We start from the raw sequence: 20,799 nt of genomic DNA, 5'->3' as shown, positions 1-20,799 counted from the left end.
GGTTCATTTTCACAAAAAGAATTTAAACGTTTAGAACCCTTTTTTCTAAGGTTTCTTCTCTTGTAAATTTGTCATCTTGGAAGATCAAATAAGTCGCCTCGCAAATGTGTTTTCGAAGCGAAAGGGTAGAAAAGCAGTGAAGATCTTTCTCCCCCACTACGTTTGGTTTTCCCATAGTCGTGTGTTATTAATACTCGCCAAAACATAACGCACTTCCACTTGCTTTGGCGATCTATAGTTTCGGTTCTCTCCGTCAGACAGTAAACTGACTCCCAACAATAAAATTTTTTAAAAAAGTAATTTGCATTTTTTTTAGTCGCTTGCAGCTGAATCTATTACTCTTTTTTGAAATGCTTTGTTAACCGATTAGTCACAAAGAGGTGCTAAAAGTATAAATATATCAGCCAATGAGAAAATCGCCCCGCTCTTCGTCTTTTGTATATTAAAGGCTAACACTATACAGCATGGTGTAATAACAACAGAAATCAACAAAAATGCATCAGCTGAGTTGAATATTGACGAACTGATCAAGAAAAGAAAAAAATAATTTTCTCTTACCGTCCCAGGGCCATCTTTGCGATCAAAATTAAAACAGTGGGCCATCTTTTGGAAGAGGTGCACCTACATGCGAAGGGGTTTAAAACGACCTGACAGCATGCACTTTGTAAAAAAAACTATCTTTCATAACAAAATGAAACGGGTTATACTTCGCATTTTTTTGGAAGATGGAATCTTCAAATGTCTACACACTGAGCTTTGTCTACAACTTTCCATTTTATTGCGTGCACTTGCACTAAGAAAAATCTTAATTGAACCCTAGACAAAGTTTTTATTTTTTTTTTCGTCTTCTCGACCTCATAAGTCCGAGAATACGAAGGCTGTGAAAGTGAATATTAAACGGTAAACAATACGTCCAAGGATGTGTCGTTTGAGGACAACACTAAGTAGTGATGAGTCATGTGACGTGGGAATTACGTCATGATTTCTAAACGGCGGCCATATTGGAAACACCATTTTGCCATCTTGGTGAATGAAAAGACGACACAATCTTTCAATTCTTATACATAGTCCCTGAAAAGGTTCAGCTCTGTTTGGTTTTGACCGGGTCGTTTGTTCAAAAAGTTTGGCAATTAAGTCCCCCCAAGTCATTATAATATTAAAATGCATGTGAGGAAACCATGTCCAGCATGTTACGACTGTATGGTAGTGACAAAAAAATCTTTTCGTCTTTGATTGGAATAGCCCATTTCCGAGTTGTTTTGAGCCTCATTATGAAAGCGAGGATTCCTGCATAGTCTTTTATTAGAATTAGTTTTCACTCATATGCAAATAAACTAATTTTCATATGAAAAACTTTGCACGAAGCCTCGCTTTCATAATGAGGTTTACAGTCCAGCTCCCATGTCAGATCCTTTAACCAGGTTATGTTTGCAGTCCAGACCCGTGTTTGAAAAAAGCTAAATTTTCCTTTCTTTCTTTTAACTTTATATAGAGTGGGGAAAAATTCCTTCAGTAATGGGCAATGTTATTAAAATACTAGCTGCTCGATCAGCCTTGTGTCTTTCAAGTTGTTTTATTTCGTCCATTGCTGATCCTGATCTACACAAAAGTCCAGCGCAGCCTACAAATTGCTCCTATTTGAGAAGTGGTCCTTGCTAAGTTTATAAAGTAATTTAAGTAGAGCAAGTTTCTTAAGAACATAACCAAGTTTACAATGACAATATAGCCCTCAACTTTCCAAAAAAAATTATTTGACTTGGGCTTTGCACCCGTCCGTCTCGCATTTTGCCAAGAAGCAATTTCCCTCTGGTTTGCGTCCAGTGGCGTCGCCATAGCACAACTCCCACATCCTGTTAAAAACCTTGTCGTTTGAACAGCGCTGGTCAAAGGAGTACGTTTCACCGTCGAAGCTCGAAAACACGTAAGTCACGCACAGATTTTGGTTTGATCAACATCTTTCGAGGCGGTGGTTACTTGCCTGTGTGCAGGTGTAGCGGTCATGCACCATGCACGCAGACTGGACACTGGAGTGAGACTGTATAAGAAGAAGAACAAAATAAGTTCCATAAGGCGTTATTTTTTGGTAAGATCGTCCCCAGGCCCCCTGCGTTTTTGCCTATCGTCGACACTAAAACGCCCGAAAACGCCCATTAAAACGGATAATTTAGAAAACGGTTTCAAAAGTGGAGACTTTTCGAAACGTGTTGTTTTGAAAACGCTTCGTTTCAAGTGTGGAGAGGTGAAAACGAAGACCTTTGAAAACGGTGACGTAAAAAGCGTCACATGCCATCGGTTCCAGTCCAAATTGGGGTACCTATCCAAGATGGCGGATGGCCTTGTGATGTTAACACGTGCGCAATCATAAGTCCCGATCGTTTTCATCGTTTTCAAGCGTTTTAGTGTGGACAGGTGAAAACGATACGAAAACGCTAGTGCGGATGGAAATATTTTGCTTCGTTTACCCCAAGTTGAAAACAGACACTTTGGAAAACGCATTACTGTGGATGGGACCTCAGAAGGATTCACTGTTTATTGTAATAGGCCTTATCACGGTTTTCGACGCCATTTTGACGGGTAGGCAAACAGGCTTGAAATAACAGTGTTTGTATGGAAATCCGATGTCAAATAATTTTCATAAAACATCGCATCTGAAAAATTCATGAATTGGAAACCTTTGGCACTAGGAAAAGGATTTTAAATAAAAAACTTGGAGGGATGTAATTGTGCCAGAAAGCGTCCAGTCGTGTTTTGAACTTTCCATACATTTCCCTGCATTTTTTTCCCGCGAACTATTTTTAGAAGCAGTTTACGGCGGTTCGCTATACAGATTTGTATCAAAAGTTCAAAACACGACTGGACGCTGACTGGCACAGCTACATCCCTCCAATTTCTTTTCTTAAGGTAATTCCGTTGAATTGCATTGCGCATCCTCGCTGCGCATAATTTTTCGCGTCATTTAGCGCGCGCACGAGCGCGCGCACGCACAACATTACGGGATTTCCTTGAGGTTAAGCTCGGCAGGAAAATAAATGGTCCTTTTCTTCTAAACGAGCACGGTGACCCCCATTTTTTAATGCATCAATTTAAATGTCATACGGTTGACCACTATATATCGCGATTTAAAGAAAAGTTTAATACTCTACTTTGAGATATTTTTATTTGAATGCTTTCAAAAGCACATATTTAGGTAGTGCTGCTTACGTGCACACGCAGCAAAATCTTTAATTTCCTTCATAATCTTCATTCCAGTTCAATGAAAATAGTTTGTTGTGTAAGATTAAAGTAAATTTTGTTGAACTGATTCGATATTTTAATGCAAGAAATTAATTTTTCTAGAAATGATAGTTCCCTTTTCTGATTACTAGCGTTCCTAATATAAACCTTGTGGGTCATCTATTTACTATAATAGCCATTCAGGTTGCACAAAAACGAGCACGGTGACCCCCATTTTTTATTGCATTTTTGTAATGCTCATAGCATAGTCATGAACTGGACCAAGTCTTAGACAATTTTAAATACTCCTTCTTTTTCAGCGGAATCACCTTAAAATCCTTTTCCTAATGCCAAAAGTTTCCAATTCATGAATTTTTCAGAAGTGATGTTTTATGAAAAATATTTGACATCGGATTTCCATACAAACACTGTTAATTTAAGCCTGTTTGCCTACCCGTCAACATGGCGTCGAAAGCTGTGATAAGGCCTATTAGTATCTTCATCTTCCATGAACAGTGACACATCTCGTCGATTTGTTCCCCAGGAACATGGAAAACTGACGAATAAGTCACAAAGTTTGTTGGGCAGAGTTTCTGACGGAAGGAAATGTTTTGTTTATCAACTGAAGGTAAATTGGCCATCGTAAAGAGATCCGAGTGCTGACGTTTCGAGCTTTAGCCCTTTGTCAGAGCGACGAAGGGCTGCAGGCGCTCGAAACGTCAGCACTCGAATCTCTTCACGGTGGCCAATTTACCTTTAGTTAAAACTCAGTTGACAAAACAAGCATTTGTTTCTACTCCCCACCGACGCAGCACCACAGTTTCTTTAGAAACTAACCCCCTTAGCCGACGGAGGGTCGTCCAGTTTCAAGTTTACCTGTTTGAGTGATCATGGTGGCGATAAAAGCCGTAAAAAGCACAGCTACTAAAGCTCCTTTCTTCATTGTAGATGTAAATTGTCTGAAAGTTCAATAACTATAATTACTCAACATCAAGATAATTTTCGCTTACGGGCTGATGTGCTGTCAATTTAATAAATCTATCAAAACTTGTCAAAATCTTGCAGAAAAAGAAAATATAAATTCACAGCAAATGAGACACAAAAAGACATTTTCCTCCATTTCAATATTTTGGGGTCTTTCAGAATCAATAAAAAAAATTTAATTTAGGTTCTTAAGATCAGTGAAACCACATGGGGTTTTGATGGAGGTAGTTATATATATGAGTAATGTCTAAGCAACAACCGTGGACGATAATCCTGCTGGTATACGTTGGAATAATACATATACAAATAATAAGAGAAGCAGAGACCGATACAACGTAGAATTAAATTTTAGAGTGTACTATATTTCGGCTTGTATCTGAAGAAGGCTTGTTTGGCCAGCCGAAATATAGTACACTCTAAAACATAATTCTACGTTGTATCGGTATCTGCTTCTCTTATTAGTTATATATATCTAGTTTGAATTGAAATTTGAAAATGTTGGATTTTGTGGAGAAAATAACAAAACTGGACGCTAACAAGAAACAATAACTACTTCAATCCGCATCAGTGACTTCTAATTCGGGATTCACACCCGAGACCCAGTTGGTAGGAAGTAATTAGACGAACCTTTCTTTAAACCAGTAAGGCTGGGCTTACAATAACACATTTGCGTGGTATTTCGTGCTCGAGTTTTGGTAGCACGGTCTTGCTAAAAAAAGACTAACAACATTTAACCGATACTTACTGGCCAGTTTTGTTGACCTCCAGTCGATATTCTTCGCTTGTTGAGGATCTCGTGGCGAAGTCAGCTTGTTCCCTAGGAAAGGTTCTTTTTGGTTAAAAATGTTGTCAGTTTCAAATGCGGGAGAATTGGAGACAAAGCTAATGGATTGAATGAGACCGGGGGCAGGCGGCTCCCATATAAAAGTGACGGGGGCGGATCGTCGGTAATCTTGAAAAGAACCACTATAAAAGGAGTCTGCAATCCTGCGATCGTGATTGCAGACAATCGCAGAAGATAGAACCATGATCTATCTAAAGGCTGGTTTCCATATGATTGCGGATCGCAGATCGCAGATCTCAGATCGCAATAAGGTCTGCGATCGTCTGCGATCATATGGAAACAACTTCTGCGATCGTCTGCGATCCTGCGATCGTGATCGCAGACGATCGCAGAAGATAGAACCATGTTCTATCTCCTGCGATCGTCTGCGATCAATTGCGATTGTTTGCGATCTGCGATCTGCGATCCGCGATCATATGGAAACCAGCCTTTAGATAGAACATGGTTCTATCTTCTGCGATCGTCTGCGATCACGATCGCAGGATCGCAGACGATCGCAGAAGTAGTTTCCATATGATCGCAGACGATCGCAGACCTTATTGCGATCTGCGATCTGCGATCCGCGATCATATGGAAACCAGCCTTTAGAGGTATCACAATCAGTTGACTGACATTTAATTTCTCTCATATTTTTCGGCTCAATACTCCAAAAGGTACCACCATTCCTCTGACAGAAGTCATTTTAGATTTTAGCAGCCTAAGAGGTGCCAAACCACGCATTTTAACCCCTGAAATTAAAGGTACGACGATCACCCCCGTACCCATCACTTTTACATGGGAGTCCACCCCGGAAGGAATGAGATAGCCGCCAATAATTGTTTTGGTAATTTTAAATGAGTAACTAGAGACGTTTATACTGTCAAATTAAATTAATAGTTTGAAGCCTACTTTACATAATGGCCTAAAAGAGAATGTTGGGGTGTGTAAAGTGGGCCTTGATCTGAAAAACTGTAAGAATTCACAGAAAAATAAAAAAATTATAATAATTTGACTGTAACACTTAGTACGAAATTTACTTGTAAATTCATATGTCGGAAAGAGTTTCAAGTCACCAAATATTGAATAGTCTGGTCACATGCTTCGCACTGGGGTCTTGAGATGGCGTCCTCAATTTGCCAGTAAGACATGGACGTTAAGAATGTTAGTTGGAGGACTAATGCACTTTTTCCTGTGAATAAATGAAAGAATTTGGGAAATTTCTTGGCCTGTGAAAGTTTTCCTGTCACAGATATCGAGGATATAGATCTAATCTATATCATTTGCAATTGGAAAGAAACTAAAAAGGAGTTGAATATCGAGACCGGGGATGCAAACAAAAGTGAAAAAAAAAAAAAATGCATTGGAACAAAATCGACCTTTGTTTTCTTGATCTGTCTCAAGTGTATACCGAAATGAAATTTTAAATAAGCCAAATTTTTAAGTTTGTGTGAAGAAATGTTTCTTTCCTATACCGGTATTGGAAGCAGTAACGTGCCGATTGTGGAATAGTGCGTTCCTGTAGCTATCGATCGTCTCTATCGGCAAGCAAGGGCGAAGCTGTTAACCACAAGTAACGAGCGTGCACTGGCCAACTGGCTGATGGCACCATTTTCGATCATGCGTATCGCGTATTGCCGGTTTCGTATGACGATTGCATGCTCGCAATGACGGTCCCTACTTTTGTTACTTCGCATACGTTGTGCGCATCTCGAGATACTCGGGTTTCCTATGGGTGGTGCCTACTAATGCAGGGATATTTTCGCTCGGTTTAAAACTATGCGGAGAAAGCAGAACTTAGCAAGTGCTCCTGGTATTTAAAAAGAAAATTGGGGGTAATCATGCATTTTTCAGAGATATTAAAGCTTCGAAAAAGAAAAAAAAAAAACCGCCATACATTTCTTTGTATTTTAGCATTTTTAGAATTATTGTTTCTTGATTATCTCTAAAAAATGCGTGGTCACCCCAGATTTTCTTTTTGGATTCCAATAGCCCTTGCAAAGATCTGCTTTTTCCCCATAGTAATAAACCGCGCAAATATACCTCTGTATTAGTAGGCACCGTCCTTCATCCTAGCCCTTCTGCTGTGTGTGACGGGGTGGGGGAGGCGGAGGGGCAGGATAGGACGGATTTCTAATAGGGACGGTCCCTTCCCCCCCTCCATTTAGTACCAACTCCAAGCAGGTCAATTGATTGTACTAAATACCAGCGCGTTTTAGTTTAGCGAAAATACACACCAAGAAAACTCGTAAGCATGTTTTAAAAGTGAGCCGACCCTGCCAGTGAATTCACTCAACAACTTCAGAGTTGCAAAGAAACGGAAAAAAACAATACAAGCAAACAAACAAACAAAACAAACAACATACAATAATTTGGGAACACTACTCCCCCCCCCTTTCCCCCCCCCCCCCCCCCCCAAGCCGACTGGAGACTGAGCTGCATCTTGGGAAAAAGAAAATTATTTGGTGGAGAGCGATCTGGTACCGAGTTTACATTCGACTCGCCGAACAACCGCTAAATTCCACTCCAAGAACGTCAAGAGATGCTTCTTGTGAGCGCTAAAAATTACCCTACATGATGAATTAACCAAGCTCTAATCACCATGTCGGGATTTAAGAAGCTTTTCAAGAAGAAGAGTCCAAGCGGGAAGAATACTTTGTCGACGGAGGACCTAAGTGAGACCGCGAACGCGGCGGCTGGTTATTCCATCACCAAGGACAAAGATTTACCAAAGCTTCACAAAGCCGTTTGGAGTGGCGATTTGACCAAAGTAAAGCAGCTTGTTAAGAAGGGAGACATTAACCAGCTCGACAGAGAAAACAGGTAACTCAGTAGGTTAAACATCCTTTGATAATCGGCGATTAAAATTGAATCGTGCATAAGAGTTCTGCTAAATGCGTTTCTTGGCAACTCGCATAGCGTCCTGTCCGACTCGCATAATCTGTAAACGAATTTTTTAAATTTATATTACTCGCGATGACTCAAATTAATATCTTCAAGGCTTTCTGCAGTTCTACGATTTGTTTTTTACATTTGTTATGTCTAAAAACATAATAAATGCGATTTTGTTCGCACGTTAATATGTGAATGGTTGTTTACAAAGTAAGAGCAGTCAAAGCAAGCTTAATGACTTTGTTATATTTTTGAACCTCCTTTGTCATTCACTTTATTAGATGATTGAAATATTTCTTCGAGATCGTCACCGTGTAACCTACCTAACAACCATTACCACAACTTAAACTGTCAATTTGCAGCCTCAATGTTTCACAATGAACTTAGCTTCGTGACTTTGCATTAAACTTGAATCAATGAATATCGTTCGCGAATGTTGTTGAAATGGATTAGCATGAAATCACAAAGCCTTTCGAAGATACCCAGTAAATAGATCTAAAAATTTTTTATACGGTGTATAATAATAACACACGGATTTGTTTGATTTAGGGAACTTATTGCTTGAAAGCTCGTTAGTACATTCAGTTTTCACACTAATTGCAAAAGATTTACATTATTTCATGATCACTCTATAAAAATAAAAATTGCATCGCTAGTTAGTAATTAGTTATATTTGATAACATGTAGACTAATCAAATCAAGCATTTAAAAAAGTTGATTGATTACTGTTTTCCTAACTTGGAGCCATTTTCCAATAAATTTTTATTATTGTGTGTTTATGATGTTTGTTTGAAACAAAGTTGCATTCATACAGAGTATATGAATAACAAACCTTACAAAAAAGCTATTTTTATTGGCAGCTGGTTCCATCATACTGTATTTTCTGGTGTTCTATTTTTATGGGGTCATTAAGGTTACCCTATACCTTCAGAGGTGTCTTCAGAGGTGTCTCCTGTCTAAGCGATGTAGCGTGTCCAGTTTAAACTGTAGATACCTGCACCCTTATATCAAATTAAAGCTTATAGAGCTGGCTATCAAACTATACCAAGAAGTTTGAAATAAAATGAATTTGTTAGCACTGTTTTCTTGAATCAATATTTTTCACTTGGAGGAGCCACTTCAAAGAGCTAAAACTCAAAGGAATTTTGTTCGTTTGCCTTCAAATTTGGACAGTAGCTAGCTTAACGTAAAAACAACCAAAAGTTGTCTGTGAATTTTTTCTTTCGAAATATTTTTTCCCGAGAGTAATTTTTGTACGATCACTCCACATTTTTTACATCCTATTTCGAAAATGTTCCATAACTTTTCATTGCGATTGAATATGGCAAAACGCAGACACAGTTGTGAAAAATTCAACAATTAATTTTATTTCAAAATTCTTGGTATAGTTTGATAGCCAGCTCTATAAGGGTGTAGGTATCTACAGTTTAAACTGGACGCGCAACATTGCTTGGACACGAGACACCTCTGAAGGTATAGGGTAACCTTAATAGGCCCTTTTCAGATGCAAACTTTGAAACACATTTTATTGCTTTTTATTTCTATCGTTCTTTAGAACTGCACTTCACCTTGCCTGTGCCCAGGGTAAAGAGGACATTGTGAAGTTTCTCCTGGCTAACAATGCCAAGACAAACCTTTGTGACAACAATGGTCGAACACCTCTCATGAAGGTACTGCGCCAATGCATGCCATACAACAAGACGAGATCCTACATGTATTTAAGCTAAGATGTGTAGATCATCATAGCATCATATCTTTATTTACCCTCAGATTTTAGACTAGCCTTTGGCAGCTAATATCTCCGAGCATTGACCCACCCAACTATGAGAATATTAACACACAAAGACCAGACCACAACACCGGGAACTACTGTCGTCCCCTACTCTTTGCGAACAGGGAGTGGGTTCTTTAATGTCCCACTGAGTTATTTACAAACAAGGGTTGTGAGACAGGGCCTACGGTTTATTGTCCTTATCCGAGAAGACTAGAAAGTCTAACCATTCGCAGCTGTCAGTGCAAAGGCAGCACTTTCTCCTCAGTTATTTAAAGAACCTGAGTGTTGGTCCGGCCGGGGTTTGAACCCATGACCTCCCGCACTATTGTCCGGTACTCTACCGACTGAGCTAACTAATCGACGGTCGATTCCGAAGGGAACTGTATGGGAGGCGGCACCAGCTAGCAGTTAGGGTTCCGGACTTGTAATCTGTAGGTCCCAGGTTCAAGTCCTTTTTCCGACCAATTGGATTTGTTTTACAGTAGCCCCATTTTCAAGTCCAATTCCATGCTTTATAAATAGCAAACTGGTTGGTCTCCCACCAGTTGGAATGTTTAACAAAATTAATGTTACACTGTACATGTATGTTCAGTTTGTATATTATTTAAATCATTGATTTGCTTAACTGTGCTAAATACTTCAACACTTAAATAAAGTTATTTATTTGTAATAATTTGATTTATTCCTATTTTGTTTCACTGGGAGTAACACAAGCAGTAACCATCATAACTTGTTTACAAGCATATTAGGTTGCTTCTCCGGAAAGGTTGTTTTCACACTAAAGAATTATAGATAAATTGCCTATTAATGAATTATCTGTTCTGGGGTAAAAGTGGAGCTTCACAGAAGATGGATAATCCATCTTGGATGTATCATTTGTTTCTCAAAATCCATCTGAATCATAAAACTAGTACATAAATCAAAGATTAGAGAGTGTGTTCGATGATCTCAATCCCAGGCTCTCTCTCCTTTGTGATATCATATGCCTTTGCAAACAAATCTGTGGGGGATGCCAAATACACGTCCCAAGATCCATCGATTCATTCTGACCAGCAATCAACATTGTCCCGTACAATCTCGACTCCAATCCATATTAGGAGTCAGTGCGTTCTTCCTACGTTGAATATAATTAGAGATCCATGGATAATCATACAGATTATTTTTTTAAAAATTACAACATGTACACTGTACAGTAAGTGTCCTGTTTTCACATAAGGACCATCAGATAATCCATCTGGGACAAAAAAATCCACTTCAGAGGGATAATCATTAAACTCCAGTCTCATCTACAGTATGTAGCATGTTAGAATGTGTCAATCCATTGGTCCAGCTGAAAGGTAAATGTTTTCCCTTTTTTTATCTATACTCTAGGTGGTTGAATGCCAGTTTCAAGAATGTGTCAAAATTTTACTGGATCATAGCGCTCAAGCTGATGTTGTAGATGTCAACAGCAGTACATCACTTCATCTTGCAGCGGCCAATGGTGACGTTGATATTGCTGTGCTTCTGTTAGAGAGAGAAGCAAAAGTTGATGCCCAAGACAAGGTAATCAATTTAGTTCCAAATACTTTTTTAATTGATAATTTTAAAATAGTATCTTACAGAACTTTACTTCAAAATTTGTTTCATCCCCCATGTATGCACTCTGGGGCATACGTGAAGTTAAAGTGCAAAATAAGTGTAACCTTTTCCATTGGCTATAAGATCCTTGAAGGATCCTTGAGGATCTTGAGAAGATCTTTAAAGATCCTTGAAGATCGATACTTCAGGACCTTGGTAAGAAATTGAAGGATCCTAAAGCTTGAAGATCTTAGGTAAAATTTTTAAAGATCCTTGGAGATCTACACCTGTATAATTATTACTTAAGATCCTAATAAAGATCCTCACACATACACGTATCTTTAATTAAGGATCCTTAAAGATCCTTGAAAAATTTTCATCAAGGAGTCAGTCACGTAATGACTACATGTACATGTGGAACTTACTTGCATAAATGATAATGCATGTGACAATAGGACAATAATAATTGTGCATTATGCTTGATATAATGAACTCTATTTGATTAATATAGCAAAGATTTTCATTTCTTTGAACATTGTAAGTTATACTTGATTTTGTTGAATGATGATGTAGTTTTTTTTTAACCTAATTAAGAGTAGTTATAGTATTGTTAAGCGCCATGGACAATAAATGGAGTAATTTTGGCGCTCCATAAATGTATAATAAATTTCAATTTTTTAATTACAGGATTGTATAGCATAATTGTTTGATGTTAAGCTTCATTTTTTTTAACATTTTGACACAAGTGAAATAGTTTTCATTATTTTTGTGATTATCCTTTACAGGAAGGTTTTACTCCTCTCCATGTGGCCTCGTCTCTTGGAAATCTGGACTTTGTGAATTTCTTGATCAATGAAGGAGCAAACATTGATGCTGTTGATGCTCATGGCAGGTACATTTAAATAGAGTCCTAAAGTGATGACATCACAAAAACTCAATTAAAATTAATGCAATTATGGGATTTGTTAGACGTATACTTGGAAAAAGCATGATGAAAAATGTCTACTTGTCAAAAATCAGCATCTTAAAAATTGCAATTTGGGGGCGTGATAATTATTAGCTCTATTGTGCCCGATGACTCCATACAAATCTTTCTAATTTTGTCTCAGTTCCAAACGTTAAGAACTGAGACAAAATTAGAAGGATTTGTTACGAGTCATCAGGACATAACAGAGCTTATATCTCACCCCCAAATTGCAAAAAGATGCTGATTTTTGACAAGTAGGCATTTTTCATCATGCTCTTTCCAAGTATACTAACAAATGCCATAATTTCAACAATTCAAATATTTGTGACGTCACACTTTAAAACTCTACAAAAAGTACTGTGCAGTAAATCCCCATGCTACAACTGAATAGGTTTCTGTTACTGTATGTTACAGTCGACTCCCTTTATTGCCGACACCCTCTGGACCGCAAGTTAGTCTGCTGTGCTTATTATTGAGATGTTCGTAAAAGCGAGGTGTCTGTAAGGCATTGAGTTTACTGCAATATGACCACCTTTAGGCCATGAAAATATCATTGGTACCGTTGTGATAATGGGGTGGTCGGAATAACCAGGGTTGTAGCTAAGAAATTTGTCTGCCGGTTAGCTGAGAAATTGAGCCGGCTAAAGAAGGCGCGAAGTGCCTTCTGCCGTCAGCGGAGCCAATGGAGGGGTAGGTATGGGAGGGGATCACCCCCTCCCATTAGGGGGGTATGGGGGGCCTCCCCAGGAAATTTTGAAAATTTTAATTCAATTTGGTGCACTCTGGTGAAATCTAGGGGCTCTTTTATGTAAAAAGAAACAACCATTAAAGAGAAGGTCAGCTGTGGTGCCGCAGTTTGAAACGTGTGGTACAGAGATTCACCCTGAAGTTATTCAAAATTTTCTCCCTCGTTTTGACGTTTCCATATTTCCTTCGTGTGGTTTCCGTTGTTTGGCATTCCTTGAACTCTCTACCAGGTCTGTTCACTGTGCCCCTAAGGAGAATGACAGACCTTCTGAGCAGACAGTGCTTTGTTTTACTACAGTTAGTTAATCTATGCTGTTTTCTTTATTCTCTTTTTGGTGAGCTCACTAGAAGAATCGTTCTATCTGGAGTATAAAAATAAGAAATAACCTAACTCTCCTAAACAAAATTCAAAACTTAACTACAACTAATCTAATCTAACTAAAACCCGTTTTTCATGAATGCCGTTTATACTCTAACATTAAAAATGAAAATACGTGCGTAAGATTTTCAATATTTACTTAACATTAAAGTAATGAGAACGAAAGCTACATCGCTTTCCATTCGTTCCGAAAAGATAAGTGCTTTTAAGTTTGCACTAGAATATCAGAAAATCGATTCTTATAAACGCTTAGAACTGCAAACAAAAAAGCTGTCCACTCGGTCGTTCAGCTGTTCATCTAGTTTCGCGGGTTCTTTCACTGTTTCTCGTTCGTTCGTTTTCGCCGGGGAGCACTCGGCGGACCGTTTACGTTTCTGGTTTGTTCAGTTGTTCCTCCGTTTGCCCAGTTCTTCTTGCTATTCATGAGCATGAACATGTTATAAACAATAAAATTTAACCAATTAAAAGCTGTATTAAAACATTACGAAGAAGTTCCTTCATTTATTTTCCCTGTCATGCTACAGAGAAAGACTTCTTCTTTCTCCGATCTGACACAAATACCTGGTAACAAACTCGTTCCCAATCTTTCGCGACGCCTTGAATCGGGGCTACCAAGCTTCGTGTTGACAAGATGGCGGACGCAGAAAACGGAAAGAGGACACGGTAAACGAGTTCTCAAAACAAGACTTTATTTCAATTACTTTATGGCATCGATACTCAACGTAGTCAGGAGTTTATTTAACCTTTTCACTTAAAATATATTATTCTAAATCGAACAGTTGCTAGTGGGTAACTAAAGAACTGTTTATTGCCCTTTTTACCGAGTGTTTGCCACCCAAAATTCAGCCGGCGATGACCTCTTTCCCAGCCGGCGAATTTCGCCGGCAGCCGGCGCTTAGCGACAACCCTGAATAACGAGGTTGTAAAACTAAGGAAATGATTTTCAATTCGTTCGCGGCACAAAAAAGTGATTGTAATAACGAAGTGGTCAGGTTCCACTGTATTAATTAAATGTATAAAAATTTGTCCATGTTTGGTTGATGTACATTGTAAAAAACATACAAAAGCAAGATTAGTGCTTGCATGCCCTCAATCTGCAAAATATTGTAAAGCAGGATACTGAGGATAAACCTTCACTTTGTTTGTAGATCATCGTTAATGACAGCTGCTAGTGAGGGACACATTGGAATAGTGCAGCTTTTTCTTCAGCACAATGCCAACACTGAAATGAAGGATTCCCAGGGCTGGAAAGCTTCAGATCATGCCGTCATTCATGGACATCACAGGTTAGACAAGGACAAAGGGATTCCAATACTGGAGGTGTGATCTGCCATTACAGTGTAAAATTCTAAAATCAACAGGACAATGAGTTTGTCCTAGACTTACTGTTTTAAATCCTCAAATGCTATTCAGGCCCTACACCCTCCTCTGTTTTCATTTTGCTTTATTTACATGAAGTACTGACACAACAAAGGTTCAGGAAGTGTACTGCTATAAGAACCTCTTTTAATTAAAAATAATTTTAACAGCACCCATACATGTAGAACAAAAATAAGGGCATGCATCATGTGTTTGTTCTTTAATTACCAAAGAAGTACACGTTGCTGAATTAAATTGTTGTGTCATTATCCACAAACAAGTAGCATTCAGTCTTGCTTTCAGTCCAAGCCGACAATACAAAATGTTAACATGCATGTTCTCTCACAAGTCCTCCTGGATCATAGATACAATGTAAGAAAAATAAATTAAATGTACTTTACAGTACTGCTCAAAAGTACTGGTAAGTTGCCACCCTCTCGCGAGACGCAACTCTCCTCTCGATGGACATTAGAGTCGTGTCTCTCGAGACGAGACACACGAGGCTAAAAAACTGTAAGTACTAAAGCTTGACTTTTTTGCGAGAGTTTTGTGAGAATATTAAGTTGAGTAGATATATTGAGTAGATACTGCAGATAAAATAAATATTGAATAAAATAAATCACTTTATTTTGATGTGCCAATAATGTATTTTGTGCAGAGCACTAATTGGGGACACTTTCCAGATCAAATTGGGACTTAGAAATATTGGTTTTTGAGAAGAGGGGAAGACCAGAGTACCTGGAGAAAAACCTCTTGGAACAAGGATGAGAACCAACAACAAACTCAACCCACATGTTATGACACTGAGTCTGGGAATTGAACCTGGGCCACATTGGTGGGAAGTGATAAGTGCTCGCAGCACTGCACTAATGGGTAATCTTTCGCAGCACTGCACTCGTGGGTAATCTTTATTTTTACTGCTGCAACACTCTTTCAAATAATTATTTTCCAGTGTTTCAAACATTATTGAAGAGTATGAAGAGCAACAAGAACAAGCAAAGAACCAAGCCAGGAGTGTAAGATCAAATCAGTCAACGCCAAGCCAGAGGAGAGAGTTTCCTAGATTGGTGGGATCTGCAACTACAGCAGCCAATGAAGTAGATTTCTCATTTGGAAGCCCTGTGGCAGATGAGGGAGGTATGGAAAACTAATACACTAACAAACAAACAAACAAACAGTAAAGGTCACTTTATTAATTTTGTTGATGCATTATTGTCAGTCTCTTACAGCAGCTGTTAAAGTACATGTAAATATTATTATAAGTAATCCTTAAACACCAAAAACAGGTGATCCTGTTATAAGATTATATTAAATAAGAATCAAATTGAGTGAATACAATTTGCATAAGAAAATGTGGAATTACAGCTGCAATTAAAGGTATATAGAGCTAGTTGTGTAATTATATTGTAGCCCCAAATACAAGTAAACCATAATTTAATGCAAAAGTATATACTATACATGTAATCCTTGAATAAGCACCGTTATCTCTTATATATTGTAAAGGGTTGTTGATCAGGATATGTACTGTAAATAGAAGTACACTAAATAAAAATTATAGAAATTGTTAAATTATGGTACCTAGCTAATTAATTTTAAACTCATCACAATAATTCGGACAGAGCAAAGATCAGCTGAATGCCAAGCTCATCTGTACTGTAATGTACATGTACACTGCAGTACGCAACAACAGCCCTGCAAACCCAACAGGGCCACCCTTGTGGTCACATTCATTTTGCTTTGCCATAGGAAAAACTGCTGACAACATTGGCTCAAGATTTAAAACTTTGCCCAATTTAAAGGGCATTAAGGATGGTACCTACTTTTGTTACTAGGCATATGTTCTGTGCATCTCAAGATACTTGGGTTTCCTATGGGTGGTGCCAATACTAATACAGGGATATTTTCGCGTGGCTTAAAACTATGCGGACAAAGCAGAACTAGCAAGTGCTCTTGGTATCAAAAAAGAAAATTTGGGGTGACCATACATTTTTCAGAGATGACAAAACTTCAATTTGGAAAGAACCAATGCCATACATTGCTTTGTATTTTACTGTTTTTAATAATAAATGTTGCTAAATTATCTCTAAAAGAATGCGTGGTTACCCCCAATTCTCTTTTTTTTTTTATTTCAATAGCTTTGCTAAGATCTGCTTTCCCTGCATAGTCATTTAAACAAAAATACCTCTTTTTATTAGTAGGCACTGTCCTTAAATTGTAAAAAGACAGGTGATTTAAATGTACTAGCATTTTTTGGTGACACTTTAGTGGGTGTTTACTTTCTTGTGATTGGCAGGTTACAACAGTGCATCAGCCAAAGAAGATGATTCTGCCAGCCAGTAAGTGAAAGACTATAATTTTTATTATGCACCTTTTGATTGGCTGAAAAGAAATGCCGCCTTTGAACGAGGTTAATTATATACATGTGTCTGCATCAATGAATTTCAATTAAGATAAAGGGATTTGAAGACCTCTACATTTAGCTACTTGTAACAGTTTTAAAATACCAGTGACTAGATTCTTTAATTAATAATCAACCATTTGAAGCTTCATACCGTATGTACATGTAGTTTGTGATATCAATATTAATTTTGGGCTGGCAAAGTTAATTCATGCCAGCCTAGCTCACGATTAATTAATAATTAAGTGTGTTTACAACAAGGCAGGTGTTTTTCTCGGTTTACACTTTTTGAGTAAAGTTAAATTATCAAATACAGCGTACATCAACAGCAAAGCTGACACAATAACTTCAGCAAATTTCAGAGTAAGTTCTTGCATTTCTCTGCCTGACTTTCATGAAAATTGTGCTATTTTACCATAAACATCTTCACAGCTTGCTATTCATACATTTGCTAAGCGTCTTCAGTTATTTGATATGTTAAAATTCACAGAATTATAACGTTGCACTGTGTATTTGCATGGATCTTGTAAGCTTAGCAACAAAAAAATTCTGTATTTCAAGACCAAAAAAGTTCAGATGAAGAAATATTTAAACAACAATTGAAAACACAGTTCAAAGCAATAAATTTATTCTGTAACCAAATTTTGTTTTTAAGTTCTTAGTGAACTGCAGCTGGAGAACTTTCAGTTCATACTACATGTAGAGGTCACAGAATGAGGTTTTTGAATATAGTGCTATATTGTTAAAATAATGCAGTGTGGTGTTTTCACAGATTCTGTGAAAATCATGGGAAGATTTTGTGTTATTTAAATGTAAAAAAAGAACAAACCTCTCACATTTAGCCCCGAGTTAAATATTTCAATAACACCCGACTTCCAATATTGGTAAATTAATAAATACAGGTTACAAAATACTGTATTTAATATGGCCCTAAGGCAATTTAGTATATATAATTTGCTTTTGTTTTTGGTTTTTGTTTTTATTAATTTTTCTACTGAAAGTCAAGCGGCTTATATAATTACTTAGCTTTATTTCCTTCTTTGGATTAATTTTAATTTTCAATTTTCTTTTCTTTCTTCTAAATGTGTAAAGACTGGAATTTTTCTGGTCTTTGGCTCTAGTTGAAAAGCTTGTTCTTAGAATAAAAAAATTATATGGACTCTGTGACTAAATTTCGGTAAGAATGATGTAATATTCAGCAATGACACAGGCAAATTCGGAAAAAGAAATTCAAAGTGCTCCTTTCAGGAGTCAAACCTAAGACCTTCTGATTACTAGTTCGGATGCTCTACCACTGAGCTACAGGAGACTCGTGGGAGCTAAGGCCATTAAACTAGGTTCTTGGGACAAACATCCTGAATACTGCTAGGATTTGAATGTCAAACGTGTGGCATATTAATGCCCAATGAAAGGAAATGTGATGTAATATTTTTTCATTTTTTGATGCTGTGTGTGATCATAACTTCCTGTTGCAACCTTTTTATTTATTTTCTATTTACAATATTTTTTTGTTTTTAGTCATTCTGCTGGAGGAGACTCATGGGATTCTTCTGGTGACGAGGATGACAACATGTTCGGATCAAAGGCAAAGGTTTGTACATACTTAATTGAAATCTATCTTCTACACAAATAATACAATTCCTTGAAATAGGAAATGTTTTTTTAGTCAGTGACACAGGTGTACTAGGGCAGTAGCCAGAAATTCCGAATAGGTGACGGAAGTATCGCAAGTGCTGAAAGGGCAAGCCTCTAGGGGGGTTTGAGGACTTTCGGAAGAAAAATAAGACATGAGAATGATGTTTTATTCAGTTAGTGACACAGGCATACTCTGAAAAAGGAAACCAGAGTGCTCCTATCCGGAGTCCGATTACTAGTTCTGATGCTGTACCACTGTGCTACAGGACTCGAGAGACTCGTGGGAGCTAAGGCCATTAAACTAGGTTCATGGGACAAACATCCTAGTAAATAGTGCTAGAATTTGAATGTCAATGTATGGCATATTTATGCGCAATGAAATAAAATGTAATAGTATATTTTAAGCCTGTTGAACGAATGAGAATGATGTAATGAGTGACACAGGCATAACAATAAGACAATTTGCACAGGCGTGACAGTTCTGCTCATTTCTGTGTTTTATGGTTTTCAGCCAACAGCCGGCAAACCAAGTTTGCTAGCAGCTCTCAACAAATCATCAAAACAAGTCACTCGGACAGGTTCAGATGTTTCAAGTCAAAGTGCTAAATGTGAGTGACATGTTCTGTTTGACTTATAAGTCAATTAATGTTTTTTTGGGGGGGAGGAGGGGGTAGGGGGTTGGGGAGGTACACTGTAAGGGTATAGGGGATATATAAATAAATTTAGAATCTTGTATTGGTGGCCAGTGGGCATGTCTGGCTGGGAAGCCGAATCTAGCAAGTCTTACAGCTCTATGTTAAAATAAATTAATATTGTAAGTTATGTTATCTCTTGGAATGTAAAATAGTTGACTGTATAGTACACAGAGCGTTACTACCTGCCACCCCTTTCAATGCAGCTATTGCCCTGGGAACAAGTTACATATACTTTCAGAAAAACACAGCGGCAAGCTGTATTAATTTTGCCTCATTTCACAACAATAAGCAACACTGATGAGAAGGGAATAAGGGGCATCAAGGCTGTTGCCTTTAGAAGAAAAATTTCAAGGACACACGGCCAAAAGCCAAAAAGTTAGGAGCCCAACATGTGAAGTGTTAGGTGCTGCTGCAAAAAATTTAGGTGCCCAGAGCATTTCTTGGGCACAACAGGCTACCGGGCCCCTGTTGGGCAGCAGGCTTGGGCATATTTATTTCAATCAAGGAGTTAAGCAACTACCGTACATGTAGATGATTAACAACTATTGAATGTATCAATAAATTGAAGGGCTCCGAGTGCATAACTGGCCTTTGTCGAATTCCAGATCACTTTTTGTTGTTTTAGGTCAGATTCATCGAGTTTTGCATCTTGCCTTGAATTCCTTCAGGAAAGTTGCTCCATTTATGTTTTATCTGCTGCCTTGGGCTTCGTTTTGTGATAAAAACTAAGTTCTTGCCTGATAATTATAGCTTTATATTGCAAAATTAATGAAGTGCAAGGCAGCGGATAAAACATTGGAGCAACTTTCCTGAAGGAATACATTAGGCCAGATGGAAAAACTTCAGTGAATCTAGGCTAAAACCACAAAAAAGTGATCTGGAATCCACTATTAAGCTCAGTTATGACCAAGGCGAAGCCTTCTGGGCCCAGTTGTTCAAAGCCCGGTTTAGCTAACCCTGGGTCAACGTGAACTATAACTCGAGTTTAATAACTAATCGACAGTGATTTTTCCAAAAGATTTTTGTCCCTCAGTTTTGACTTAGACTTTCCTTTACCATAAGCTTAAAATAAGTTTCAAAAGCGTGTTTAATGAGCGAGCTGAAACCCTCGGTTAACTTTTAATCGGGGATTAGCATTAATCGGGTTTCGAACAACTGGGCCCAGTTGTTGAGAAAACCATTGTTGTGATACAGATACATTAGTTATTGATAGTTGAATTTGTGATTAATGCATATGCTATTAGAACCCTCACAATTTTGATATGATCCTATATAAATCAATCGTTCGTGACTCTTAGGGAAGTGGCCAAAACTACATGTACTATACTCGAACAGGACCCACCAAACCCCAAAACAGATGGTGGTCTCTGCCTGCA

General features: G+C 38.0%; 1 protein-coding gene across 3 annotated transcripts in view; it reads left to right on the top strand.

Annotated features, from left to right (window-relative positions):
- The first annotated feature begins 7,507 nt into the window (after positions 1–7,507).
- The window catches only part of LOC146475222 (uncharacterized), a 92,697-nt gene continuing 79,405 nt past the window's right edge, over positions 7,508–20,799 (top strand). For all 3 annotated transcript variants that reach the window (XM_085116096.1, XM_085116095.1, XM_085116094.1), the window contains exons 1-9: positions 7,508–7,840; positions 9,465–9,579; positions 11,055–11,228; positions 12,029–12,135; positions 14,485–14,622; positions 15,648–15,832; positions 16,989–17,031; positions 18,612–18,684; positions 19,240–19,336. In XM_085116096.1, coding sequence (XP_084972222.1) covers positions 7,620–7,840; positions 9,465–9,579; positions 11,055–11,228; positions 12,029–12,135; positions 14,485–14,622; positions 15,648–15,832; positions 16,989–17,031; positions 18,612–18,684; positions 19,240–19,336 — 1,153 coding nt within the window. In that variant the 5' untranslated portion in view covers positions 7,508–7,619. The remainder of the gene's footprint in view (positions 7,841–9,464; positions 9,580–11,054; positions 11,229–12,028; positions 12,136–14,484; positions 14,623–15,647; positions 15,833–16,988; positions 17,032–18,611; positions 18,685–19,239; positions 19,337–20,799) is intronic.

This window comes from Pavona decussata, unplaced genomic scaffold (genome assembly GCF_977016875.1).
Source record: "Pavona decussata unplaced genomic scaffold, jaPavDecu1.1 SCAFFOLD_85, whole genome shotgun sequence".
Classification (NCBI taxonomy): domain Eukaryota; kingdom Metazoa; phylum Cnidaria; class Anthozoa; order Scleractinia; family Agariciidae; genus Pavona; species Pavona decussata.
Note: the sequence above shows the minus strand (reverse complement) of the source record. Positions and strands in the feature narration are given on the sequence as shown.